Genomic DNA, 27,560 nt, shown 5'->3' with positions numbered 1-27,560 from the left:
CGGCTGGGCACAGCCGAGGAACCGAAGACACCGGCTGCTGCACAGGCCGGGTTTTGGGAAAAGTGGCCTCGGCGGGCTTCCGTTAGAAGAACGGAGCGCGCCTCCTTGAAACTACAACTCCCAGTAGCCCCCGCGTCGCGCCCCGGTTTGCTTCGGGGGGCGCGGCCGCCATTGTCCGCGCCTGGCGCTCGTTCCCGGACCTCCGTGCTACCGATATAGTCGTCGCCGAGACACTGTGTGTGTGTGGGGGGGTCTTGGGGAACCGTCAAGGAGAAGCGGCGCCCGCGGTCAGGGCTGGCTCGGTGCCGGGGCGGGGTGGGGGGGAGGAAACATCGGGCGCCTTCTCGTTCCCCCGCCGACTCGGTGCCCCCGTTGCCCTCGACCCTCGGGTTCCGGGGTCTGGGTGCCGGGTTCCTGGAGCTGGGCAAGGCCGGCCCGGGCGGGCCGAGGCGGCCAGGCCTGGATCGTTGTCCCTCTCGGTGCAGGACGGACGCCAGACGCCCCGTTAACCGCAGCAGCTCGGCCGCAGAGCAGCGCAGGGCAGCGCCGCGGGGCCGCCGGCTGCGAGCCAGGTAGGGCGGGCAGCTGGCTGAAAGCAGCGCCTGGAGCGAGCCGGTTTGCAGGCAGGGCCAGCAGGCTCTCCTCCCGTCCCTTCCGAGCCGAGATGCACGAAACGGGCGTGCAAGCTGACCCGGGAAGGGCCCGGGCTCCTTTCAACTCGATGCGACACGGAGGTGTGCGTGGGGCGTGCGAGTTGCCCTCAAGGGTTCTTGCAGCTGGCTCGCCCGGAGTTTTCCCGAGTGTGTGTGTGTGTGTGTGTGTGTGTGTGTGTGTGTGTGCATGTATAGGTGTGTGTGTGTGTGTGTGTGTGTGCGTGCGTGCGTGCGTGCGTGTGTGTGTGTGTGTGTGTGTTGTGTGTGTGTGTGTGTGTGTGTGTGTGCATGTATAGGTGTGTGTGTGTGTGTGTGTGCGTGTGTGTGTGTGTGCATGTATAGGTGTGTGTGTGTGTGTGTGTGTGTGTGTGTGTGTGTGTGTGTGTCTGTCAGCGGTGAGAGTCCTGCAACTTGCTGGCCTGGGATATCTGAGCCTCTGTGAGCGTGCAACTGCTTGCTTAGTGCCAAACGTTCAGAGACAGGGACAGGGACAGGGACAGGGACAGGGACAGAGACAGAGAGGATTGATTACCTGTCTCATAGAAAGACCCGGCATCCGTGCATCTGTGGAGTCTGACTCTGGACAGGGTTCTTGCAACTTGCCTGCCTGGAGTTTCCCTAATGTGTGTGGGTCTGTGGTGAGAGTCTTGCAACTTGCTGGCCTGGGATATCTGAGTCTCTGTGAGCGTGCAACTGCTTGCTTAGTGCCAAACGTTCTGAGAGAGACAGAGACACAGAGAGAGACAGAGACAGAGACAGAGACAGAGAGGATTGATTACCTGTCTCACAGAAAGACCCGGCATCCGTGCATCTGTGGGGTCCGACTCTGCACTTTTGTCTCTGATGCGACTCCAGGAGGGGAGTCTGGAAGGCTGGGGTCTGGAAGGCCTTGCAGGTGGTTTTTGTTGTTGCGTGGCTCTAACGTTTGCATAGCGATCGCACTCTATCCTGAAGTGTGGGTGGCATTCAGCGGATTTGCTGTTTATGCAGTGTGCGGCTGTAACCCCTTCCATCCCAGAACTTTTCATTACCCCCCCCCCCCCCACACACACACACCACTACACACACAGCTAAAACCCTTCTGGCACACTGGAGCCTCTCCGTTTGCCCCTTCCTCCAATTTTAAATCATTAATGTATGAGCATTGTATGCAAGTTTTACAACTTTTTTTTTTTTTGGTTACATAAACCGAAGAGTTCCATCTAAGTGGAATGGCTGCCTTGGAAAAGAGTGACATACACATTTTCACCCTTAATCAGGATTGGTCAACCCCACCCCCAGCCCCAACCCCCACTGTATTTATTTTAATCCGGTTTTGTCATTTTTTCTTTTTCTTGTGTGTGTCGGCGTTGACTGTGGGATTGGTGTTGGGTCTCCATCTTGGCTTTTGAGACAGGCTCTCTCCTACTGAACCGCTCCGATTCCACCCTATTGACTGGTCAGAAATCCCCGGGGATCCTCCTGTCTCTGCCTTCCCAGTGTGGGGATTGCTTGCTTCGCCACTCACTGCACCAGACACACAGATAACGTGGAACTCAGATCTTCTTGCTTATGACAAGCTAACTCCACTATCGCGTTTGAAATGCATATTACATTTGTGAAAAATCAGGCTTCTCAGGGGACTTCTGTTACCTTTGTGCATGGGTTCTCTTTGTTCTCAACGGCTCTTTTTCGAGAAAGGGGCAATTTTAGCTTTTTTCACTTTGTCTCTAGGTTGGCACTTGCAGTGCTGCTCAGGACGCTGGCTGATTAACCCTCAGGGATGGCAGCCATCAACCCGTGGCCCTCCTGGGGTGAGTCCAAATCGTGATCTTTCTGCACCATCCCTACAGGACACTTACTGTCACTATAAATCAGGGCTGGGAAGGGACAGCTGGTTTGGGGACATAATAGGAGGCCTAGTTGGCTTAGCACAAAATTAGAACTGATTAGTGGCTAAGGGGAAATTTATTCATACAAGACAACATAAATTTTGTATATATGGTGGTCAGCTTCTGAAAAGGGCCTCTAGGAGATAGTTGAGTAATTTATGGGACTCTTTTATTTCTCCCGTGGTTTTCCACCTTTATTATTGTATCTCACTTATATATTATTGGTGTGTTTTTTTTGTAAAACAATTATTAGCAGTGCTATTTGATCATTTTATCTTTTAAATTTTCACCACTGTAGACATCAAGGCAGTATCTACGCTCATAAAAAATAGGTGATGTTGCATCTTATCAGAAACCTACCCAGCCATTTCAATCGTTCTGTTTTTGATCATCTTCCTGTACAGATCCAGGTTCCGTTGCATTTGTCAGATGCCCTTGGGTTATGGAATAATCTTTTATGTCTTTGCCAAGGCACCTTCTGATTGGTTTAATAAAAAAGGCGGAACTCTGTGAGTTCAAGGCCAGCCTGGTCTACAGAGTGAGTTCCCAGACAGCCAGGGCTACACAGAGAAACTCCATCTTGAAATAAAAAAAAGCTGACTGACTGTTAGCCAGGCATGAGGTATAGGCGGGACAGTCAGACCGGACCCTGGGAGGAAAAAGGGTGGCGTCTCTGGAGTCAGAAGAGACACCCTGAGAGGCAGGATGAGAAGTGTGTACATGAGGTAAATGAACCTCAGGGCAGCACATAGATTGATAGAAATGGGTTAGGTTATAAGAGCCTATGAGGCACAGAGAAACGTCACGGACACCTTTGGACTCCGTGTAGGCCTCTGCCATGCTCCAGTTTTCTTTTGTTACCTTTAGTCACTGGGCTTTTGTCGAAGTCATAACCTGATCCTTCTCTGCAGGTACCCTCATGGAGCAGTCTTGGGGGATGGCAGCCGCTGACCCTTCTGCTTCCTGGGGTGAGTCAACAACCTGCACCCTCAACTGTGCTGTCTGCCGTGTGATACCCTCTTCCTTCAGTGATCTGTCAGAGCCGGTGACCCAGGAGTTCTTTTGAACAGGAGCTTGTAGAGCAGCTCCCACTCTACAGAGTTAGAATAAGGAGGGGTCAGAAAACTGTAGGGGTAAAGGTGATGACGACATCTCTAGGACAGGTAACATGAGAATGAGCGTCTAGATGCTCGGGGCTCAGACCCAGAAAGCCTGTGACCGTGCTTCTCAGAGATGGTGCCTCCCTCCCAGCATGGGTCAGTGAGGAGTCCCATTTCCCTCCTCTGTGGGGTGAAGAAGTAAGCTTTCTTCCTTACCTGGAGGGTAGGAGCAGGGGCAGGGCCTCGCCTTCCTCATGTCCGTAGCATCCATGAACTTGTAGCAGGAAGGGGTGCCTCCGTGACTTCTTTTGTCTTTCCTAGCTCTGTGGTCTCAGGAGCCAGCACGGTACATAGAGGGGAGCCCCGTGGAGGAGGGAAGAAGGGCAGCTGGGCTCCCAGCAGCCCAAGTCCAGGTGAGATGGAACTTCTGCTTTTTCTTGAAAGGTCACTGTGTTCCCAAAGGGTGAGGGTCCAGTTTTCCTTGGCCACCCGAGTTCATGTGGCTCCTTAATTTCCAGCAGCAAGAGCCTAGATCGAGGAGGCCACCAGTTAGCAATTCCTGAATGCAGGTAGGGGATCCAGTCAGTTCTCCATGATACCCAGAGCCTTGCTGTCACTCTGCCTGTGTGTCATCACTTGTTTCGGGAGAGATGACGATACCCATTTTGGCCGGCAGCCCCTGCCCCCTTCCCCCCCCATTCTTAATTCCTGTGTTCAGAACCAGGCTCAGGCTGATGCCGGGTAGTGTACTCCGTGCTTGCTGTGAGAACAAGAACAGATGGGAGCCTTTACCCTGAGGACCTAACAGGCCACTTTCCAACGTGGTTCACTCAGGTAATGACACTACTTCACAGCTCCCATGGGGCCACACACGCTCTGTAGGGTCCAAGGAGCCCGAGACATGGAGGGAATCCCCAAGTCGTGTTGCAGCCCAGTCCACTGATGCCTTGGGCGATGAGACTAGAGAGTGTGTGTAGACGTCAGTAGGGGTACGGAATTGGCGGAGGTGGAGGTTACCTTGAATACACCAAGAGGCAGAAGGAAGGCACCAGATGGGTGCTTTCTGGTAAGCAGGGGACATGTCTGGCCTGCCCTGCTGCGCAGGTGTGTTGGAGAGCTGGGGTGTACTGTAGGACTGGTGTCTGCAGGTAGACGCATTTTAGCTAGGAGAGGCTAGGAAGAACCCAGGTGGGTCTGCGTGCCTGCTGCCGAGCCAGGAGCCTCAGGGTTGTTGGTGGCAGGAGGCACTGGGAGCCAGAATGTGGCTGGAAGGGTGTACACAGTGGAGAGGCTGTGAGAGGCAGGCTGCTCGCAGAGGCGGTCTGAGCAGGGCCTGGAAGCTGGAGAGGAAGGGGGTAAGATCAGAGAGATAGATGCAAGGGATTCCAGCAGGGGCTTTGGGACTATGAGAGCACCTGGGCTAGCTCCTCAGAGGCCAGGAGGACAGTGTTGATGTGGTGTAGCTGGAGTTTTCCCATCTGGGGAGCTGCTTCCAAAGACCGCTTTACCTTGGTGGCTATCTGGCGTCTCCCCAGACGATGCCCTTTTTCTTTCTCCCAGTGTCCTTCGTTTGGTGGCCCATCAGCTTTTATTAGCCGATGAGAGTAAGACATAGTCACAGTGTCCAGAAGGGTTATTCCACACCATTGTGGCAATAGTGTCACTGCGTTCTCTTCTTGTCTAGGCTCTTCATCAGAAGCCCCCTCTTGCCTTTTTTTTTCTTTTAATAATTGAGATAATACCTACAAACTAGAAAGTTGACTAACGTACTTACAACGTTGTACAGTTTTTTTCATTGGTTTTCAATCCAGTCACAGAATGGCATTTCCAATCTCTAATTCTAGAGCCTGTTTATCACCCCAAGAAGAAATCTTGTGTCTGTCAGTAGTCACTCCCTTTCTCCCGACTTGCAGTCCCTGGGAACCACTCATCAGTTTCCCAATTTTATGGATTTGCCCATTCTGCATATTTAACCTAATTTAAACAGAATCCTAACATATGACTTTTTGAATCTGGCTTCCTTCATTTTGCATGTTTTAGGAGTTATTAATTTAAAAAGCTTTTTAAAAATTACATGTATTTTTGTATGTGTGTGGGTGTACTCGTGGAGGTGTGCGTGGGGGTCTGAGGACAGCTTTGAAGAGTTGATGGTCTCCTTCCGTTATAAGGGTCCCCAAGATTGAATTTCGGTTTTCAGGTTGGTCACCAAGGGCCTCTACTCACTGAGCTATCTTGCCCCCATCTCCCCCCCCTAAAAGATTTATTTATTAATAAAAACTGTTTTTTATTTTTGTGTTTGGTTGTATGTCTGTGCACTCTGGTCCACTAGTAGAGTAGACAGTGCTCTTAACTGCTGGGCTATTTCCTCAGCCTTTTAAAAATTATTTTTAGTGCATGCATGTGAATGGTATTTGTGAGCTGCCTGATGTGGGTGCTGGGATCAGAACCTTGGTCCTCATGATAGAACAATTGTGTTTAAACGCTAAGCTGTCTTGCCAGCCTCCATGGGGTAGTTCACATTTCAGAATGCCCTAGAGTTTCTTTTTGTGATTCAGCCAGTTTTTTTTCCCCCAGTTTATTAAATCTTGATGTTTCTAAATGTTAATTTTTAGAAGTTTATTTTTCAAAACTTAAATTTGCAATTAATTCTCTTCACTCCATGATAAGAAAGGTAGGAAAAAGTAGTTTGAATATTTAGACCTTTTATCTATAAGTTACAATAACAAAGCAAGCAAATTTGAGCTACTAAGACAGAAAATGTTGTAAAGTAACATCTCTATTTAGCGTTATGCCTTCCCTCAAGTTAAAAAGAAAATAATAAAACTTCCTACTCAGAGCTGACAGGTGAGCTGCATTGAACGTGTATTGTCACCACGTGGCAGTACCTGTGTCCCCGAGAAGCAGAAGGGCCTGGATGGAGTGATGCAGGGTGACGTGATGCTATCTGGCATCAGAACTTTGGTGGCCAAGGCTCACTGCTGTCACGATGTGCACATCATTTTCAGATCCTGTAACAAAAATCACTATCAGTGAAGATAGGCTAGGAAGACTAGATGGGCCGGAGTCAGTGTCAGGGGAACAGAATTAGCTTAATCAAATGCTCTGAAGAAGCCTGGTTAATCCCTGTGCTGTACTCCATGGTTAACTTATGTGAGAGTTTCTGAAAATGACTAGTTATTGCTGAGAAAAATAAAACAATTAAAATAACGACACCTTGTAATGTCTGAAGAGTTGTGATTTCTGAGAACATGCTCCTGGCCCCCTTCCCAGGTCACTGCTTTGGAATTTTCTCTGTTGGGAACTTGGACTTGAATTTTGAATTGTTTTTGTGTTTTGAGATAGGATCTCACTGTGTAGTCCTGGTTAGCCTGGAACTTACTATTTAGACCAAGCTGACCTTAAACTCAAGTGATCCCCTTCTCTCTGCCTCCTAAGTGCTGGGATTAAGGCATTCATTACCACGGCCACCTATGACTTTTTTGTTTTGTTTTTCAAGACAGACTTTCTCTGTGTAACTTTGGAGCCTGTCCTGGAACTTGCTCTGTAGACCAGTCTAGCCTCGAACTCACACTGTGACTTCTTAATTGAGCAAGGTCTTGAGGAAAGCAAGGTCCCTGTATGGCTTTCTCCATGTTCAATAATTATTGAAATAAAGCCTTCACCTGGTGGAACCATCAAATGTTCATCTCTCAGCTGAATTCATTCTTGGAAATATGTCAGTAAAATTTCATTCAGCTGGACCCTAGATCCTGTTCTTTCAAGGAATAGGGGAAATAATCTTAGTGATAACATCCCAGTTTGCTTAAAAATAACCAGGGAGCCTGTCTAAATATGGAAATGCTGTCTGCAATGATCCACTGAGAATTTCTGCATGACAAATACAATTGGCAAACATGAGTGGTGTGTACTAATCTTTCATTGTGTGTGAAGGCTGACATTATTTTTTTTTTTTCCTGCAAAGAGCTTATAGTAAAATGCTAGTAATAGCCAGGGATGGTAGTGCATGCCTGTAGTCCCAGCCCTTTGGAGGCCAAAGCAGGAGAACTATGAGTTTGAAGCCCTGTTGGTGTTTTGTTTTGTTTTGTTTTTAAAGGTGGGAGCTGGAGAGTTGGCACTACTGCTCTTCAGAGCTACTGAGTTTGGTTCCCAACATCCATGATAGGTGGTTCACAGCTACATGTGACTCCTGCCCTGGGTGTGGCCGGTGCCGGCGCACTGTGGCATACATTCACACAGACACACATGACGTAAATAAAAACAAACAGCGGTCCCTACCAGCAACAGCAAACAAGGCCGGCTGGTGGGATGGCTCAGCAGGTGGAGGGCTTGCCACCCAGTCAGTCATCCTTGGTGACTGGAGAGAACGGACTCTGCAACTGCACATGGCATAAATTACATCACACACACACACACACACACACACACACACACACACACACAGTAATCATAAAAATACAAAATGGCCCCCAAGCAAAATATAAAGTATTAATAATGAAAGGCCATTTAGGAAGCCGTAGCAACGCCACGGGTTCCGTGAAGGAGCAAACTGGAGGTGTTTAGATACTTAGCAGCCTTTCTGGCAGACAGCTAAGACCTAGCCCATCAACCTTAGGCTCATGTTGTAAATATGTGGCGAGTGTGTCAACACCCTAGGAAGGGCTTTAAAATGCCCAGGTAGAGGCACATGGTGCATATGCAAGAATGTTAATGAGAATTTGAGAGAGACATCTCTGCAAGTCATTCCACCACCGTATGCCTGGAAATATAAGCTGGGCCTGTGGGCATTACCTGTGTTCTGCAATCTCACCCCAGTGCCTCAGGGAACGATGAACCCTGGATGAACCCTGCGTTTCCTCCCTGCTCTTGGTGGCCAGGGCTCGGTCTCCATAGAAACTGCTGCCTCCTGCGGTCCAGTATCCCTTTCAGCTGCTGCCCTTTTCATTTGCAGTTTTAGACTAAAGATGCTGGTCTTCTCACCTATCCCTGAGGTGAGCCCCCCTCCCCCTTTGTTTTTGTGATCCCCAACATGGTGTGTTCGCCTGGAAGGCTCACTGTCTTTACAGGCCTAGTTTGCTATTTCTGGATTTTTTTTTTTTTTGACAAGTTCTGCTAAGTACAGAAACTAGTAATTAAAGCACCATCTCTGAATCTTTCAGAGCAACTGAACGTTGATGGATTCCTTCTATACACAGAGCTCATTTTTATACGTAGACTGTGAAGGCCATACAATCTCTTAAACAATTCAACAAGTAGCTTTGAAAGAGTTTAAAAAACTTGATGTGTTCTGCTTACCTGCCCGTCTGCGCACCAATGTGCATGCAATACCTGTGGGGGCCAGAAGAGGGCAGTGCATGCCCTATGATGAGTTCCAGCTGGTTGTGAGAGGCCCCGTGGAGGCCGGGGATTGAAACCAGGTCCTTTGCAACAGTAACCAGCGCTGTTAACCCCTGAGCCATCTCTACAGCCTTCCATGTAATTTTTAAATAGCCTACTTTGAGAAATACTGAGTTCTGTTCTCATTGGTATCATTGGTAGACATAAACAGGTCAGGTTTTTTTTTTTTTTTTTTTTTTTTTTTTTTTTTTTTTTTGTGCCGCTAGGTACCACCCTTCATCGAATTACCGTCTAATCTTTTTATGAATGGGCTTCTAAGCCCTCTCCACCTGTCTTCCTTGCCAATGTACCTGTTATTTCACTTTGTGTACATGTGTAACCGATTGCTTGTGTGTGACCCTAGAAGCAGAATTGTACCGGGCCTTGGGATGCAGGGTCTATTTTTCTGATGCTAGTGTCACCATGCTGGTCTCCAAAGCCTGAAGCTACTGCTCAGTGTCCATTCTGGGAGAAAAATACCCATTTTCTTGAATCTTTGCTAACACTTAGCATCAAGTCTTTTTTTTTTATTATTTTTGTGAAGTCAAAGGTGCATTGCATTACTTTGATTACCGTGAAGCTGGTATTATTTACTGTCTTTTTCCTTTGCTTTACCTCGTCCTCCTTAACTCCCCGGTTTCTAGCAACCACCTATTCCCCATGCATTCTGGTTCCCAAATATATACGGACAATCATATACGTGATAATATGAGTTGTCTTCTGTTTGTCTTAACTTGGGGTATCTTACCAGTTAAAATGATTACGGATGTTTTCTCCAATGTATGACTTTGTCTATGGCTGGTGGCTTTTGCATCCTTTAAGATACCCTGTATTCTTTTAAAAAGTCATTCTATCCTTCATATTCTTTCTGGAGTCTTTTGCTGGATATTGGGTTTCCTAGATAAACTACTGTCCGATTTTCTTCCTAAGGGTCATAGTCTTTGTGGAGTTGAGAGCCCAGGAATCTCTTTCCGCCACCACAGACCTCTTTCCATCTGCTCATTTCAGTTCCATTTTTTCTTCACAGTCTGTGTATGAACATAGACTTCTTTTCCAAAACAGCCTGTCCTGAAGCATTCTCTTCTGTTTTTGTCTCACAACTGCTCTAGGCTGAGAGCCTGAAAGCTGGCCCAATCTGCTATCTGGATTTGGGTCCCCTTGCCCACCTGTATGGCAGATGTTCCTGCCTTCTGTCTGTTGTCACTAAGAGAGGTCTGTGGGACTGCTTGAGAGTCTTGCTAGGCTGCCGGCCCATAGTTTTGCCTCCTGATTGCTGCTTCCAGCTTTCCTGCCAATCTCGCTGGTTCCATGGGCCTGTGGGCTAGCGTCAGTTACTCAGTTCTGCCTTCAGTTTCCTCAGTGCAGAGCGACAGGTCTTGCCACCTTCTGTCAGCCTTGCCACCTTCTGTCAGACTGAAGATGTTTCAGCTCACTGGTCAGTCTGAGAACCTCCCTCCCACACTCAGGAGCCTAGAGGGCCTGTGGGGATTCTGCTCATGTGTCAGTGCACTGCTGTTGGGAGCACTACCCACAGGGTGGAGCAACTGGGCAAGCTGTCCTGAGCACAAGCCTTTGCCCCAGCTCTTCCCAGGCCGACTTCTCTCCTGCCTTTGCTGTCAGTTAAGCTGACAGAAGGCTCACTTCTGCGGTCCTGCTGCTGGTGGCTCCTGCCCTACTGCAGTCCTGTCTACTGTGTGGGGTGGGAGTGTGGGACAAGGAGGCGTGTACTACCCTTTGGTTGGTTAGCACTGTGGCAGGAATGTTGGGAGTTCAAGGTGCTCCTGGTCCATTCTTTTTCATCGGATGGGCTATTTCCTTTAATTAAGAAAATACTTTATGTGTTACAGGTGTTTGGCCTGCATATATGTGGGTGCCACACACGTGTGCCTAATGTCCTCAGGGCAGAAGCGGGCATTGGATTCTCTAGAACTGGAGTAAAAACCAGTTGTAAGCCTCTGGTTGTGTGCTGAGAATTGAACCAGAGTCCCCTGGAAGAGCAGCAAGTGCTCTCTCTCTCTTTTTTTTCATTGCTTGTTCATATTTTATTTATTTATTTATTTATTTATTTATTTTAGTCTTCTCTCATAGATTACATTCTGACGGCAATTTCTCCTCCCTTACCTTTTCCCCCCCTCACCTTGACCACCCAGATCCACCTGCCCCTCTCTTCTCTGAGAAGAGCAGGCCTCCCAGGCACATCCACCAGATACAGTATAACAAGCTACCAGAAGCCAAGGTGCATACCATCACATCAAGGCTGGATGAGGTAATCCAGTGGGAGACGACAGGGGTCACACAGATAGACAAAAGAGTGAGAGACAGCCTCTGCTCCCAATGTTAGGCATGCCACAAGAACACCAAGCCACCGCCTCATAGGGGTTAGGAAATATGAGACAGACGAGGAGGGCTGGAAGCCCTAGGTGGTAAGCATGGCCTCTCAGCTTGCCTCTTTCCTGACGGCCTTAGATTTCTACGCTTCTCTCTCAATTTGTAGAAACAACAGAAAATCTGAAGGAAACAGATCCTCAGCAAGAAAAGTAGGGAATTGGCCTTGTCACCAAGCTTGGGGAGGGTTTCTGAGAAGGGGGTCTGGTATGTTCAGCCCTTTGAGTTGCTTCATGTTGGAAAGGTGGAGGTGGAAATCCACATCCAGGCCTAGGAGTCTCAAAGTAGCAGGGGTCTTGGTGAGAGCTCGCTGAAAAGAAGATTCTTCAGCGTATGTTCCTCAGTATAGATCAGCAGCAGTGACGGGCTACATACAGCAAGACTGAGCGTGTCAGCGTGTGTGCAGGAGTTGAGGTTTGGGGTTGTAAGGAGACCTTTGCAGCAGACTCAGACAGGAGTTGAGTTTTAAGGGCTAAGGTAGCCTTTACAGCAGAATCAGTTTTTGTTTTAAGCCAATCATTTTAGGAAGGTATAACGCATATAGAGTTCTGTTGGGCAGAGTTAAAAAACAAAGTCAGTATATTGAAGAGAAGGCAGCACGGGCTAGCTCAGACCAGAGGTGACAAGTTGTTTCTAAGATGCACTAAACAGACACAAAGGAGGGCGAGGGGAAAAGCTGTTTCTAGGAAACAGAAGCTAGAGGCTGTAGAGGGATGGGGGTGCGTCAGAGGACCCTGGGAGTGGATCTGATGCTTTAAAGACAAACCCATCCCCCCAGTGGGCTTGTCTCAGGCTTGATTCTGTATCGATGGTAGAGGTACCCAGGGAGCCACATTCTAGGCAGAGATTTGGCTCTGGTGTGTAGATGGGTTGTTGGGGCAGAGAAGTGAGTGGAGGGTATACAGTTTGTGGTCTACCACTCACACTCTCTGCCCTGCGAAGGAAGCACCCCATGTTCCTCTCTGAGGGTGCCCAGGAAGGAAGCACCCCATGTTCCACTCTGAGGGTGTCCAGGCACTGGAGTCTCACACTGATTTTTGGGGGGTGGGGTGGGGACAGGGTTTCTCTGTGTAGCCCTAGCTGCACTGGTCTCTTGTAGACCAGGCTGGCCTCGAACCCACAGAGATCCTCCTGCCTCTCTGCCTTACGAGTGCTGGGATTAAAGGCGTGCGCCACCATCGCCTGGCCATCACATTGATTTCTTAGGAGTATAAAAGGTATAATTGCAAAAGTCAGACTTAGGTTAGCATCTTCTCTAGTTTTCTAGGCTCTGCTTTCCTTTTCCCCTTTGGAGTTTGTTTTTGTTTGCTTAGAAACAAATTCTTACAGGCTAACATAGGCAGGCTTCCAACTCTGATCCCTTTGCCTTGGTATTGTGAGTTCCTGGATTACAGACCTGTTCTATGCCTGTTTCTTTTCTTTTTTTTTCTAAAATAATTTAACTCTTTTTATTTTAGAAGCACTCTTATTTACATATCAGTTCCCCCATTCCCTCACCCTCCTATCCTCCCAAGCTCCCCACTGACCCCCCAACCCACCCTCACCCACTCCCCAAGGATAGTGAGGCCCTCCACGGGGGACCATCAAGGTTGGTCACATCCTTTAGGAGAGTGCCTAGGCTGTCTTTTGTGTATCTGGGCTGCAATAGTACACTTCCATAGAGAAGGGGCTCCCAAAGTCCATTTGTGCTCTAGGGATAAAGACTGGCTCCACTGTTAGAGGTCCCGTAGACTGTCTTGGCCTCCTAGCTGGCTCCCACATTCAGAGGGCTTGGTTCAGTCCAATGCTGTTTCCCCAGCTTTATGACTAGGGTCTCCATGCACTCAGTAGGTCAGGCCAACTGTCTGCGGGTTTCTCCAGCACCGTCTTGGGTCCTTTGCTCATCCCTCTTCCCTCTCTGCAACTGGATTCCAGGAGTATGGCTCAATGTTTGGCTGTGGGTGCCTGTTTCTGCTTCCATCAGCTACTGGATGAAGACTCTAGGAATGGCAGCCAAGATAGACATCAATCTCATTATAGGGAAGGCATCTTCTCCAGCACTGCCTAGATTCTTAGTTGGGGTCATCCCTGTGGATCCCCTAACTTTTCCCCTGTGCTAGACTCTCTCCAAACCCATACTGCCTCCCTCTATCAAGGCATCTCCTTTCCTGCCCTCCTCTATTCCTCCTGTTCTCGCCTGTTCTTCTCACCCCACCCCTTCCCACCTCCCTGCTCCCCCATGCTCCCAATTTTCTCAGGGATTCTTGTCCCCCTCCCCTTCTTTGGTGGGCCATGTGTTCTTCTCTTGTTTCCTAGATTCTCTGGTGGTGTGGATTCTAGGCTGGTAATCCTTTGCTCTATGTCTAATATCCATATCTGAGTGAGTACATACCATGTTTGTCTTTTTGTGATTGGGTTACCTCACTCAGGATGGTTTCTTCCAGTTCCATCCATTTGCCTGCGAATTTCAAGGTTCCATTGTTTTTTTTTCTGCTGAGTAGTACTCCATTGTGTAAATGTACCACATTTTCTCTATCCATTCTTCAGTTGAGGGGCATCTAGGTTGCTTCCAGGTTCTGGCTATTACAAATAGTGCTGCTATGAACATAGTTGAACAGATGTCCTTATTGTATGACTGTGCATTCTTTGGGTATATGCCTAAGAGAGGAATTGCTGGATCTTGAGGTAGACTCATTCCCATTTTCCTGAGAAACTGCCATACTGATTTCCAAAGTTGGCCACACAAGTTGGCACTGCCACCAGCAATGGAGGAGTGTTCCCCTTTCTCCAAATCCTCTCCAGCACAGACTGTCATTGGTGTTTTTGATTTTAGCCATTCTGGCAGGTGTAAGATGGTATCTCAGAGTTGTTTTGATTTGCATTTCCCTGATGTCTAAGGATGTTGAGCATTTTCTTAAGTGTCTTTCAGCCATTTTAGATTCCTCTATTGAGAATTCTCTATTTAGTTCTGCATTCCACATTTTAATTGCATTGTTTGGTGTTTTGGAGACTAGCTTCTTGAGTTCATTGTATATTTTGGTGGTCAGCCCTCTGTCAGATGTGGGGTTGGTGAAGATCATTTCCCATTCTGTGGGCTGTCATTTTGTCTTGCTGAATGTGTCCTTTGCCTTACAGAAGCTTCTCAGTTTCAGGAGGTTCCATTTGTTAATTGTCTATCTCAGTATCTCTGCTACTGGTGTTATGTTCAGGCAGTGGTCTCCTGTACCAATCCATTCAAGGGTACCTCCCACTTTCTCTTTTAATAGGTTCAGTAGATGCTACTTTGTCAGCCAGTTTGGCTGTTTTTTCTAGGTCAGTTTTTTTTTTTTTTGCTATCCCTGTAACCAATTCCCTCTGCCCAGGTAGTCCTGGGCCATCTTGCTACCCTTAGTTTCATCCCTTTGATGGAAGTGACCAGTGAATGGAAACTTTCTCCTGTGATAAGGATGGTAGATTCCACCTTCCAGGTACCACAGATTGGAACAAAGACTCTTCCAACCCAAGGTATCAGGACCTCAGACAGCCTCTTCCTACTCTGGTCCAGGATGCATTCAAGTATTGAGATAACAGGGCATTGTTAAGATGGGATTCCTGTTCATACTGGCCATTGTTGTTATCAGAATTGGTTTCTAACAAGAAATAAACTGTGGTGATTTTTTGTTTATGACCTAACAAATAAAGCTAGCCACACTAGTTATCCATAGATGCCAGGCAGTGGTGGCCCACACCTTTAATTCCAGCTCTCAGGAGACAGAGGAAGACAGATCTCAGTGCTACCCCGAGCTACAGGAAATTGATCCAGTCTAAAAGAGAAACAGCACTTACACTCTGCACTTGGCATCTGACGCCTGTTAATCCTAACACTAGAGAGGAATATAAGGCGGGAGGAGACAGGAGCTCAGTGCAGTCTGAGGTTTGGTGGAGACAGATGCAGTCTGGAAATGCAATCTGAAGACAGGATCTGCCTTTCAGTCAGAGCATTAGTAGAAGTGAGAACTCTCTAGTGGTTGGCTGCTTTGCTTTTCTGATCTTCAGTTTTAAACCCAATGTCTGTCTCTGGGTTTTTATTATTAATAACAGTTAGAATTCATGCTGAAATAAACTAGGAACTATATTGAAGATTCTCTATGTGTCTTTCACTGCCTCCAGGTTTTTCTTTTGACTCTTGACAGTTTAATTAACTATGTGTGTGCATGTTCCCTTCTAGGTTGGAGCTCTTAGAAGTCTTTGATGAGCATATTTTTTGCTGTGGTTTCTGTAGGCTCGGTATCTCATTCTTTCCAAGAATATCCCAAATATAGGGCCCTGGGTAGTACTCAGTTAAATTTGACATATCAACTAGACTCTTCTATTTTTTTTTTCTTTTTGGAGATAGGCTCTCCTTACATAGCTCAGACTGTCCTATAACTCACTGTGTGGACCAGGCTGGCCTCAGACTCTCAAAGAGATCCTCTTGCCTCTGTCCCCTGAGCGTGGGGATGAAAGTGAGTCACCACACCTGGTTAGAAGCTTGATAACATCTAGTAGGTCCTTTATATCTAGTTTCCTGTCCTCAAAGACTTCAGCCTCATTCCATCCTTAGAACATTTGGCAAGGTTTGCCACAGGCTGAGAAGGATCGTGTATGCTCTTTCAGGAACCAGTGACTTTCAAGGATGTAGCTGTGGCCTTCACCCAAGAAGAATGGGGGCAGCTAGATATTGTTCAGAGGACCCTGTACCGTGACGTGATGCTGGAGACCTATGGACATCTACTCTCTGTGGGTAAGGCAGAAACTTCCAGATAAATAAAAAAAACTATTTCCTCCACAGTGTCTTCAACTATTCCCTGAAGGTCGTACGTTGTCTCTCTGAAGGACTGAGATGATCTTGAACTTTGAGATTCAGAGATGAATTCCTCACACAAAATATAAGGGAGAAGGTTGTACATAGTCTGCTTAAGTGAGGGGTCACAGGAGGAAGAGGCAAGGGGAGATTTCTTTGGCAACTCCAAAGCTTTGTCACCAAAAGTATGCGTCTTTCCTCCCCTGCAGGGAACCACATTTCTAAGCCTGAAGTCATCTCCCTGTTGGAACAAGGAGAAGAGCCATGGTCAGTGAAGCAAGCATATCCTCCAAGCACTTGTCCAGGTGAGGTGAAGCCTGGGCATCGAATGAGGAACTTTTTCTCAGAGCTCCTCTTTTTGCGAAATGGTCTAAGGGTAGAGGAGTTGTCTTCTGAGCACCCAAATCTCCTCTAGGGAGCTTTCCTTCTCCTTCTTTGTCTTCCGTCTCCTCCCCCTTCTCACCTCACTTCCTCTTCCCTTTTTCCTTCCCCTCTCCCCTCCTGGCCCCTCCCTTCCCATCGTTTTCCTCTTTCTAGCTACCGCTGATTCAGGGCAGAGCTTCTCTCCTAAGGCTGCAGTCTCTGTCTGCTTTACGCTTGCTGTTCACATTTGCTGTTCCTTCTCTAAGAAAAGTTTTCATTTATTTACCTACTTAAAAATTTGCTTCTTAAATTTCCAAATTGTAGTCTATGGCTTCAAACACAAAAACAACAAACAAAAATAGTTTTTGAGTATAGGCAGTGAGTGTATCTACATGATTTGAAAAAGTTAAAGCTAAATAAAATATATAAGTTCAAATTTCATATATATATATATTCATTGTTCTTTACCCACATACTATTACTTCCCAATACACAGATAATCTTATACTCTTTTTTTTCCCCTCTTTTACTATGGTTTTTGTTGTTGTTGTTTTTGTCTTAGTGGGTTGTGCTGGGGATTATAATTAACATGTCTATAATCTTGTCTGCATTAACGCCTTCAGTCTTGCTAGTATTAAACACTTTGCTTTTATATAGCTTGGCCTCTTTTGCACATTTATGGATTGTATGTTATCAGCAAACATTTGTAGTTAATGATGTTTAACATTTTTTCATTTTAGGTTGTTAGAATTCTTAAAATATTCAATGGTATTGATTTTTGTGGAGGTGGGGTGGGGTGGGGTGGGAGTAGGAATAGGTGGGTACCCATGTGGAGGTCAGATGATGATTTGCAAGATGGGAAGCAAGAAGTCGTTATGGTACAGAAGTAAATTATAGTGCTACTTAATGAATTAAACATTACTTGCCAAAGGCCTGCATGCTTATTTGTTAATCCATCCATCCCCTTCCCTCCTTCCCTCCTTTCCTCCCTCCCTCCCTCCCCCTCCCTCCCTCCCTCCTTCCCTCCCTCTCCCTCTCTCCCTCCCTGTCTTTTTGTCAGTGGTATCCAGGACTTCCATTGATTCACTAAGATGACTTACAGGATTTGAAATTTGTTACCATTAAGGCTATGGTTTATTACAGTATAAAGAATAGAAAGCAATATCATATAGTCCAGAGGAAGCCAAATATAAGTTCCTGCTGGTATTTTCACAATGGAGTTGTATATTTTAAGCGAGAAATTGTGACGATCTGTGAAGTTGTCTACTAGGAACCGTGGGTGATCTTAAGCCAGTATCCACCGTGCTTATTCAAAGTTGGTCATATAGGCAGCAGTACCATATGACTGAGATTTCTCATCATCACTAGAAATGACATTAGTTACAAGCTATCTAGAGAAATTGGTACAGTTTGCTTTAAGGCCATGAGCATGAAAAGGTGTAATAGCATTTAAAACATTTTATATTCTCGATTCTCAGCAGTTGGCTAAGACTGAACCAACTAAGCAAGCCAGTTGGTAATGTACATGGCTTGAGTATCTCAGTCCTGCATAGTTAATTTTTCCTGTAAATGTTCTTTTTCATGTGAAAGTACTCCTCAGTGGTTTTTATTAGTGTGATTATATACTTTCTTTTGTAGTTAGCAAATGTTTACAATTCACCAGTCTCTATTACTGTATTTCTCTGGCTTTCATGTCTGTACTTGAAACTGAAATATACTGTAGCCTTTTCTATAGTAAGAATAATGAATCTCACCAGTGAATCCTTATGCACTCACAGCTCTCCCTGCTTCTGTTTCAGAGTGGATGAGAAATGTTGAAAGCAAAGCATTGGTTCCAGCACAGAGTATTTTTGAGGAAGAACAATCCAATGGAATGGCATTGGAAAGATATATATGGGATGATCCTTGGCTCTCCAGGCTAGGAGTTTTGGGATGTAAAGACCAATTACAAATGTATCACATGAACCCGAGTACAGGTCTGAGGCAAATGGTCTTCATGCAAAAACAAGTACTTTCTCAGCGAGCTTCTGAATTCTGTGAACTTGGCACAGAGTACAGCCAGAGCTTAAACTTGGTTCCTTCTCAGAGAGTTTCTCAGTTAGAACATTTCTATAAACCTGATGCACATCTTGAAAGTTGGAGATGTAATTCAGCCATAATGTATGCAGATAAGGTTACCTGTGAAAATAATGATTATGACAAAAGCTTCTGCCAGTCTCTTCAGCCTGTTTACCCTGTAGGAATGCAAACTGGAGGTAATCTGTTCAAATGTACAGATGCTGTGAAGTCTTTCAATCATATTATACATTTTGGTGATCATAAAGGAGTACACACAGGAGAAAAACTCTATGAATATAAGGAATGCCATCAAATCTTTAACCAGAGCCCATCACTTAATGAACACCCAGGGCTTCAATTTGGAGGAAACCAGTACAACTATAAAGAATATGAGAATATCTTTTACTTCTCATCCTTTATGGAACATCAAAAGATTGGTAGTGTAGAAAAAGCATATAAATACAACGAATGGGAGAAAGTCTTTGGGTATGACTCATTACTTGCTCAACATACAAGTACTTACACTGCAGAGAAGCCCTATGAATATAATAAATGTGGAGCATCTTTTATTTGGAGTTCTTACCTTATTCAGCATAAGAAAACTCCCACTGGAGAGAAACCTTATGAATGTGATAAATGTGGAAAAGTTTTTAGGAATCGTTCAGCCCTTACTAAGCATGAACGGACTCACACTGGAATAAAACCCTATGAATGTAACAAATGTGGGAAAGCCTTCAGTTGGAATTCTCATCTTATTGTACACACAAGAATCCACACAGGAGAAAAACCTTATGTATGTAATGAATGTGGGAAATCTTTCAACTGGAACTCCCATCTTATTGGGCATCAGAGAACTCATACTGGAGAGAAACCTTTTGAGTGTACTGAATGTGGGAAATCCTTTAGCTGGAGTTCCCATCTTATTGCCCATATGCGAATGCATACTGGAGAGAAACCCTTTAAATGTGATGAATGTGAAAAGGCTTTTCGGGATTATTCCGCCCTTAGTAAACATGAAAGAACTCACTCTGGAGCAAAACCATATAAATGTACTGAGTGTGGGAAGTCCTTCAGTTGGAGTTCACACCTTATTGCTCACCAGAGAACTCACACGGGAGAGAAACCCTATAACTGTCAAGAATGTGGCAAAGCTTTCAGAGAACGCTCAGCCCTTACTAAACATGAAATTATTCATTCTGGAATTAAGCCCTATGAATGTAATAAATGTGGGAAGTCCTGTAGCCAGATGGCTCACCTTGTTAGGCATCAAAGGACTCATACTGGAGAAAAGCCCTATGAATGCAATAAATGTGGAAAATCCTTCAGCCAGAGCTGCCACCTTGTTGCCCATCGGAGAATTCACACTGGTGAGAAACCCTACAAATGTAATCAGTGTGAAAGGTCCTTTAATTGCAGCTCTCACCTCATTGCACATCGGAGAACTCATACTGGAGAGAAACCATACAGGTGTAACGAATGTGGGAAGGCATTCAACGAGAGTTCTTCACTTATTGTGCACCTGAGAAACCATACTGGAGAAAAGCCCTACAAATGTAATCACTGTGAAAAGGCCTTCTGTAAGAATTCGTCCCTGATCATCCATCAGAGAATGCACAGTGGAGAGAAACGCTTTATATGTAATCAGTGTGGAAGAGCCTTTAGTGGTCATTCGGCCTTACTTCAACATCAGAGAAATCATAGTGAAGAGAAACTGTAACTGAATTGATCAGAGACTTTTCTTTTATTGTGTTTTACAACATGCAATAAAAAATACAACATTGGGAGGAAAAAAAAAAGGCTGTAAGTATTACCACGAGGGAAGTTTTTCACTAAGAATTCATTAAGACTGTCTTTATTATACAACAGGAAATCTCTTTTTAGAAGAAACCTTATGAGTGATATGAGTCAAAAGGCTAGGGGAAAACCTTTCGGCAGTTATGTATCCCTTATTCCATTGTTAGGAAATTGTAGAAAAAAGCTTTTAAGCTTCGCCTATGGTCTACAAAGAATCCATATTTGAGGAACATGACTGGGGAATGGGGCATTCTAGCAAGAGCTGTTATTTGTAGATCAGTGTACATTATTAAGGGGAAAGTCTTGTGACAACAGTAGTGTTTTGGCTGGAAAGACACTGCCTGGAATATTAGATGGAAAGCTTTACATTAGCATTTTGTGCATAATTATAGGAACAAATTTTGCTATTACAAGGGGAGGGTCTAGGTGCTCTTTAAGTGACAGAATGTGGAATACTGAATCTGAATTTTAGAAAAAAACTAGTTCAGTATTGAGTGGGGGTATTTACTGTTGATCAAGGTTAACCTCTTTGGAACAGCTTAGTAAAGGAGATCACTAATGATAGAACATAGAAAGGCTGTTGCCTAGAAATATGAGACTGAGTTTTGAAACAGAAAGTGATAGTTTATAATCTAGTGTGTCAGTGTCCATTGGTACTTATCAATGAATTATTGGGCAGTTAGTTTATAATTCTTTTAGGCAATCACCATAAATTATAATTGTGGACATTGGCAATATACAAAACAGAATGAATAACCACAAAAGTACATAATTGTATATAAACATTTATTGCAACATTTAAAAATGTGTGTTTGGATAAAGACATCTTAGATCCATGGAGAAATTAACCTAGTTAATTTGTTTATTTTATTATTTTTAGTCTAGATTTTGTTTTACAAATCCATATGCACTCACTATGTGCTAGGCTTCCTTTTAAATGATTTTTAAAATATTAACTTATTCAATTCCCTTAACTCTATATAAAGTAGGCATTGTTGCTATCCCAGTTTTACAAATGATAAGTAGAAGCAGAGATATTACGTAACTTACCCAGTGGACACATCTAGTAAGGAGAACAGTTGAGACTGTTTGGCTCCAGAGTTTGTGTTTTTAACCACTCTGTTTTCTCACTTTTGTTCAGTGTTTTTATAATAAAGATTTGATAATAAAATTCAAGAAAATCCTAAGTAATGAAAAGTGAAGTTTCCTCGTTCCTGTGTCTTGAAGGATTTCCACTAACCTGTGAACCAAGATTTCTTTGGAATGTGAACAACTCTGAGAAGGACCTGGGAAACCACTGGATCCTGGGTTCCATAGAATTCCACTGCTCACAGCTTTGAGGGTTACAGATAGCAGGGTAGTGTGAACTTGAGCAAGTGTAAGGACTTTCCCATGTAGATTCAGAAATCCTCCTGATAAAGCAGAGACAAGGCTATTTGTTCTTTGACATGTTGGAAATTAGTGCCCATTGGCACACCAGTTGTCAAGGTACCCTCTGAGTTCATTGTTAGCCTTTTTCTCATCTTTCTCTGCATGAAAAGATTGCTTGATAGGAGGGAGGATTCGGGAAAAGTTCTGCCTGAGTCCATCAGCTGTAGTGAGGAAGTTCCCTTAAAGGAGAAAAGAAGCAAAGGGAATTAAAAGACTCAGGCAAGGATCATTTCTGGATATGCTTCAAGTGTATTGGGTAGAAATTTGGGGCATATAAGGTTCATCTAGCACGCAAGGGTCCAGGACTTCCAGTGGTTCTTATAGGTAAGAACAGAAGAAATGCATGCACATGCATGTATATTTGTATGTGTGAATGTGTGTATGTGTGTGTGCGTGCACGTGCTTGTGCAAGGAACTTAGATACTGACAAAACTGTAAAGAAGACTATTAGTTATAGCACACTGAGTAAATACTGTGTTTAAGGCACTATATTGGGCATGGGTTTTTGCAGCATTATCTGATCTGCTTCTTAAGTACAGTAACCACCAGGCAAGCACTATGTTGACTCCTTTTATAGATGGAAAACTTGATGTTTCAAATGAGAACCTGTTGAAGGTCGACAACAAGGAAGTGACAAAGCCAAGATTCAAACTGGTTTTTCTGGCTGTGGAACTTGAGCTTTTCCCAACATTGCTCTGTTACTCCACACACACACACACACACACACACACTCTCACACACAGATGCACGCCACACACACACACACAGATGCACGCCACACACACACACACACACACACTCACTCTCACACACTCTCACACACACACACTCTCTCACACAGATACACACCACACACACACACACTCTCTCTCTCACACACACACACACACACTCTCACACACAGATGCACACCACACACACACACACACACACACACACGCACACACACTCACTAACACACTCACTCACACACACAGAGATGCACACCACACACACTCACACACAGATGCACACCACACACTCACACACAGATGCACACCACACACACACACACTCACACACAGATGCACACCACACACACACACACTCACACAGATGCACACCACACACACACACACACACACACACACACTCACACACAGATGCACACCACACACACACACAGATGCACACCACACACACACACTCACTCACACACTCACTCTCACACACAGATGCACACCACACACACTCACACACAGATGCACACCACACACACACTCACACACAGATGCACACCACACACACACACACACTCACACAGATGCACACCACACACACACACACACACACACTCACACACAGATGCACACCACACACACACAGATGCACACCACACACACACACTCACTCACACACTCACTCTCACACACAGATGCACACCACACACACTCACACACAGATGTATACCACACACTCACACACAGATGCACACCACACACACACACACACACACACTCACACACACACACACACACACACTCACTCTCACACCACACAGATGCACACCACACACACTCACACACACACACAGATGCACACCACACACACTCACACACAGATGCACACACACACACACACACACACACACACACACACACACACACACACCACATACCATATACATATATTACTAGTGTTAAAATGCTGTGTTCACTTCTGACTCTTACAGCTTCAGGTAACTTGGGATGTAGCATTCAGCACCCTCCTTTGCAGGGTTTGATAGTCTCTTAATAAATGTTATGGGAAAAAAGGTAATTAAAGACTTCATTGTGATTTTTGCAATGACTCTTTGATAAAATAGTAATAGGGCCTCTTTAAGAGAGTGAAAAATGTATTTACAGTAATACTGCCAAAATGATACAGATCTTGCAGATCTTTCTCAGATTTATAGAATTGCAAGGAATTCTGTATATTGTATGCAACAGTCCATAAGCGTCTTATTTTATAACCTTAGCAAGCAGTACTATCTCTTAAGTTTTTTTTTTTTTTTTGGTTTTTCGAGACAGGGTTTCTCTGTGTAGCTTTGGAGCCTATCCTGGCACTCGCTCTGGAGACCAGGCTGGCCTCAAACTCACAGAGATCCGCCTGCCTCTGCCTCCCCAGTGCTGGGATTAAAGGCATGAGCCACCAATGCCCGGCTCTTAAAAGTGTTTTTAAATGGGCCTTCCATGGTGAATCTACACTAGGAGTCAAAAGAAAGTTCCGCGCTAAGAGTGTAGTACAGGATGGAGTGCTTGCTTAGCTGGAGCAGGTGCAAAGTCTGGGTTCTAATCTCCAGCACCTCCAGAGTTGTCAGACTACTGCTCCACCCCCTGAAAGGATTCTCTATCACTTCTTATGTATGCCGACATGGCACTGGGGTGTCAAGACTATTGGTAGTATTATGCCCAGCACTCTCGGGATCCCTTTTATTATTTTGATTCCAGATTATTTATATATGGTTCAGATCATTGCCCTTTCAACTTGTCTTCCATACCTCCCCAACTGAAACCTGCCCAGTTTGCTTCCATTCAGACATGTGAATTGCTGCTTCAATTTCCTACCTACTGTCCATTGAGTCCTGTCCAAAGTGACTGCTTTTGTGTTTTCTTCTAATTTTCCCTCATCTAGACTTCTCTGACCCCTCCCTCTAAAACACAGGTTTGACTCTGGATGCCCATTGTTTCCAGCTGTAATTCCACACTTTGGGCTTATCATTTACAAATCTTCACAGATTTTTTCTTCCTCTGCATCTAAATTAATCTATTTAACAATTATTTCTGTTTCTAGCACATTTTCGTAAATCTTATGTCCTGATCTTTAAATTCCCATGGCTGCCACTGGCATTTATGCTCTCCATCTCCCTTTATTGATGCTCTGGGAACCCACTACTTTTCTTTTGAAACATCTCTTCTCATTGATTGTTGTGTTAGCTTCCCATTGCTGTGACAAAAATACCCAAGGGAAGCCGGGCATTGGTGGCACACGCCTTTAATCCCAGCACTTGGGAGGCAGAGGCAGAGGCAGGCGGATCTCTGTGAGTTCAAGACCATCCTGGTCTCCAGAGCGAGTGCCAGGATAGGCTCCAAAGCCACACAGAGAAACCTTTTCTCAAAAAAAAATACCCAAGGGAAAGGAAGGTAAGTTTATTTTGGCAGATGGTTTGATTCCATGGTCACTTGAGATAAAACAAAATAAAACAAAACAAACTAAATATTTGACTTTTATTGGATGGTGTGCTGTAGAGACATTAGAAGTGAGGTGAGCCTAAGGAGAAGAATGGGAAAGCTGGGGACAGAGAATGAGATGAAAGGCTTGGAGCAAAAGAGAAGGAGGAACACATGGACAGGGAAGGCTGAGTTTTGTCCCAGGCTTGGGGGCTTCACCATCTTTGAGCACATTTCAGCCTGGAGATGGTCCCTTCACAAGTTTCATCCTGGCATCACCTTGGCCTCCTTCCCCACTGTACTCTATTGGTCACTGTTGTGATTTAAGAAAAGTGGCACATTTGAGAAAGATGCAGTGTGACAAGGTTCAAGCAGAGTTTTTTTTTTTTTTTTGTATTAAAGAAGGGATCATAAAAAGGGGAAAGGAAACGGGGTGGGGAGAGATGGACCTCCAGAGATAGGAGCAGCAGGAGAGAGGAGAAAGGAAAGAGGGGGAGAGAGAGGAAAGGGAAGAGAAAGGGAGACAGAGGGAGAGAAAAAGAGAAGGATGGGAACCTATGCACAGGTGGTGCTCTTAGTGGCTGCAGCTGAGGGCGGATCCTGTCAGAACCCTAAGGACAGGCTAGCACAGATGCCTGAATACTAAGTCACTGCTTTCCCTCCATAGTCACTCCTACTAGACTGACGTATTTTAGCAGGGACACTTCACAAGAAGGGTGTAGTTTTTTTTTTTGTCAGTGTTGGGACAGATAAGACTCGTTCCTCTCCTCTGTTCAGTTGAGCCAGAGCACCCGATAGGTGCGGATATTGTGAGCCATGGATCATAATTAATACTCCTCATCAAACAGCATCCTTGCCATTGAAAACTTGGTAAAGAGAATATTAAATGTGAAAAGTTGAATGATGGTCTAGTGGGATGACTCTGCCGGTAAAGGTGCCTGCCACCATGCCTGACGACTTGAGTTCAATATCTGGGATCGGTACGGCGAAAGGAGAGAAGTGACTCACACAGGTTGTTCTCTGACCTTTACATATGTGCAGGCATAACAATTAAAAGTAAGCAATGAGCTCTTTGAAGGGAAATACAGTGTGCAGTGTATATTAAAGATACAGCACTAAGGACAGGAGAGAAGAGCTTGCATGGAGAAAGATGAGATTCTATGGGATGGCTGGCCAAGAAAGAAAGGAGTTGGTAGAGCTGGTGAAACAGAAGCTGGTAGTCTTCCACAATGAACAAAAGGCTGGCATCATTTATGGGGACAGAATATTAGGAAGGAGAGTGTTTTGTGTTGTTGGGATCAAGAATTATGTGAAAGCAATGATAGTGACTTTGAGGTGAGGTTGAGCCCTGAGCAGGTTTGACTTGTCCTCAAAACAAAGTGGCTCTGAAGAAAACACTTAAAACTGAATATATAAAGAGGTATCCCTTGCCATTCCATGATGAATGCCCCACAACATTTGATGGAAATGCCTTCAAGCTGGAGAAGGACTGTAAGTTAACTATAGAGAGCAATGATGTAAAAATTAAAACATAGGCAGCTGCAAAGAACCATAGCAATTAAATGACCTATGCAAACAGACAACGCAAAACAGATTCAAGTGACAATGATGTGACTAGCAGGTGATTCCGGGAGGAAGGATGACAGTCAGAAGGCAATGGAATGTTAAAAGTGATGACAGGCCTGTAATCTCAGCTATTTGGGGTGGGGGATGAGGCAGGAGGATTGCAAAGTTCCCGGACTACCTAGACTACTGAGTGAGTTCACAGGCAGTGTGGGTAACCTGGTGAGACTGTCTCAAAAAAAAGAAGGGGATCATTTGGAGATGGCTCTTGGAGAGTGCCTGCTGCACAAGCATAAGGACCTGAGTTTAGATCAGCAGAACCCAGGTGAAAGTCTGAAGGCAATGGCGGGTGGCCGTAATCCCAGAACTGGGAATGGAAACAGGAGGTTCCTTGGGGTCTTCTGGCTAGTCAGTGTAGTCCCATTGTCAGCTTCCAGGTTCAGTGAGAGACCCTGTCTTGTATAATAAGATGGCACTTGCAGGTGATACTATAGTTACTGTCCAGTCAGCTGCACTGTTGCAATGTACTCAATAAACCTTTCTATTAAAAACATACAGTGGAAAATTACTGAAGGAGACACCGAGTTACTTCTACACACATGTGCATATGTGTACACAGAATTAACCATGCAAACACACCTGAAAATACACACCAAAACAAACTACACAAAGTTAAATGGCCATATGCTTACTAGCTTGCATAAGGCCCTTGGGTTCAATTCCCAGTGAGTACCTCCTGAAGAAACCCTCCAAAGTATAGAAAGTAAAGAGCTTTTAAGGATACATGCAATTTAAGAATAATGTTTTAAGAGATTCTTTTATTTTGTCTTTGTATGTGCATCACATACTTGCCTGAGGAAGTCAAAAGAAAATGCCAGGTCCCCTGGTACTCAGGATCTGGAGTTACGGATGGTTGTAAGCCACCATGTGGCATCTGGGGACCAAACTCAGGTTCTCTGGAAGGGCAGACAATGTCCTTA

The 27,560-nt window shown here is 45.1% G+C and overlaps 1 protein-coding gene across 10 annotated transcripts; it reads left to right on the top strand.

Annotated features, from left to right (window-relative positions):
* The first annotated feature begins 147 nt into the window (after nucleotides 1-147).
* Nucleotides 148-21,585, top strand: LOC103163650 (zinc finger protein 606). Of its 10 annotated transcripts, none has more exons than XM_035449370.1 (7): nucleotides 148-237; nucleotides 2,367-2,446; nucleotides 3,436-3,492; nucleotides 3,946-4,037; nucleotides 15,997-16,123; nucleotides 16,393-16,488; nucleotides 18,325-21,585. In XM_035449370.1, exons 2-7 carry the CDS (start codon nucleotides 2,416-2,418, stop codon nucleotides 20,319-20,321), a joined length of 2,400 nt encoding a protein of 799 aa, XP_035305261.1. In that variant the 5' UTR covers nucleotides 148-237; nucleotides 2,367-2,415; the 3' UTR covers nucleotides 20,322-21,585. The 10 variants fall into 10 exon arrangements, with proteins under 10 accessions (XP_035305261.1, XP_027286983.1, XP_035305263.1 ...); XM_027431182.2 differs by having other exon boundaries at nucleotides 152-572; XM_035449372.1 differs by lacking the exons at nucleotides 16,393-16,488; nucleotides 18,325-21,585 and adding exons at nucleotides 4,143-4,193; nucleotides 4,343-4,458 and having other exon boundaries at nucleotides 152-572; nucleotides 15,997-16,012.
* Nucleotides 21,586-27,560: the final 5,975 nt, after the last annotated feature.

Source organism: Cricetulus griseus, chromosome 9 (genome assembly GCF_003668045.3).
Source record: "Cricetulus griseus strain 17A/GY chromosome 9, alternate assembly CriGri-PICRH-1.0, whole genome shotgun sequence".
Lineage (NCBI taxonomy): Eukaryota > Metazoa > Chordata > Mammalia > Rodentia > Cricetidae > Cricetulus > Cricetulus griseus.
This window is presented reverse-complemented; position numbering and strand designations above follow the sequence as displayed.

Coding starts and splice junctions, on each gene's coding strand:
- LOC103163650 (XM_035449370.1), top strand. CDS start 2,416: ATGGCAGCCATCAACCCGTGGCCCTCCTGGG. Junction 3,493..3,945: donor TGACCCTTCTGCTTCCTGGG/GTGAGTCAACAA, acceptor TGTCTTTCCTAG/CTCTGTGGTCTCAGGAGCCA. Junction 16,489..18,324: donor TCCTCCAAGCACTTGTCCAG/GTGAGGTGAAGC, acceptor ATGCACTCACAG/CTCTCCCTGCTTCTGTTTCA.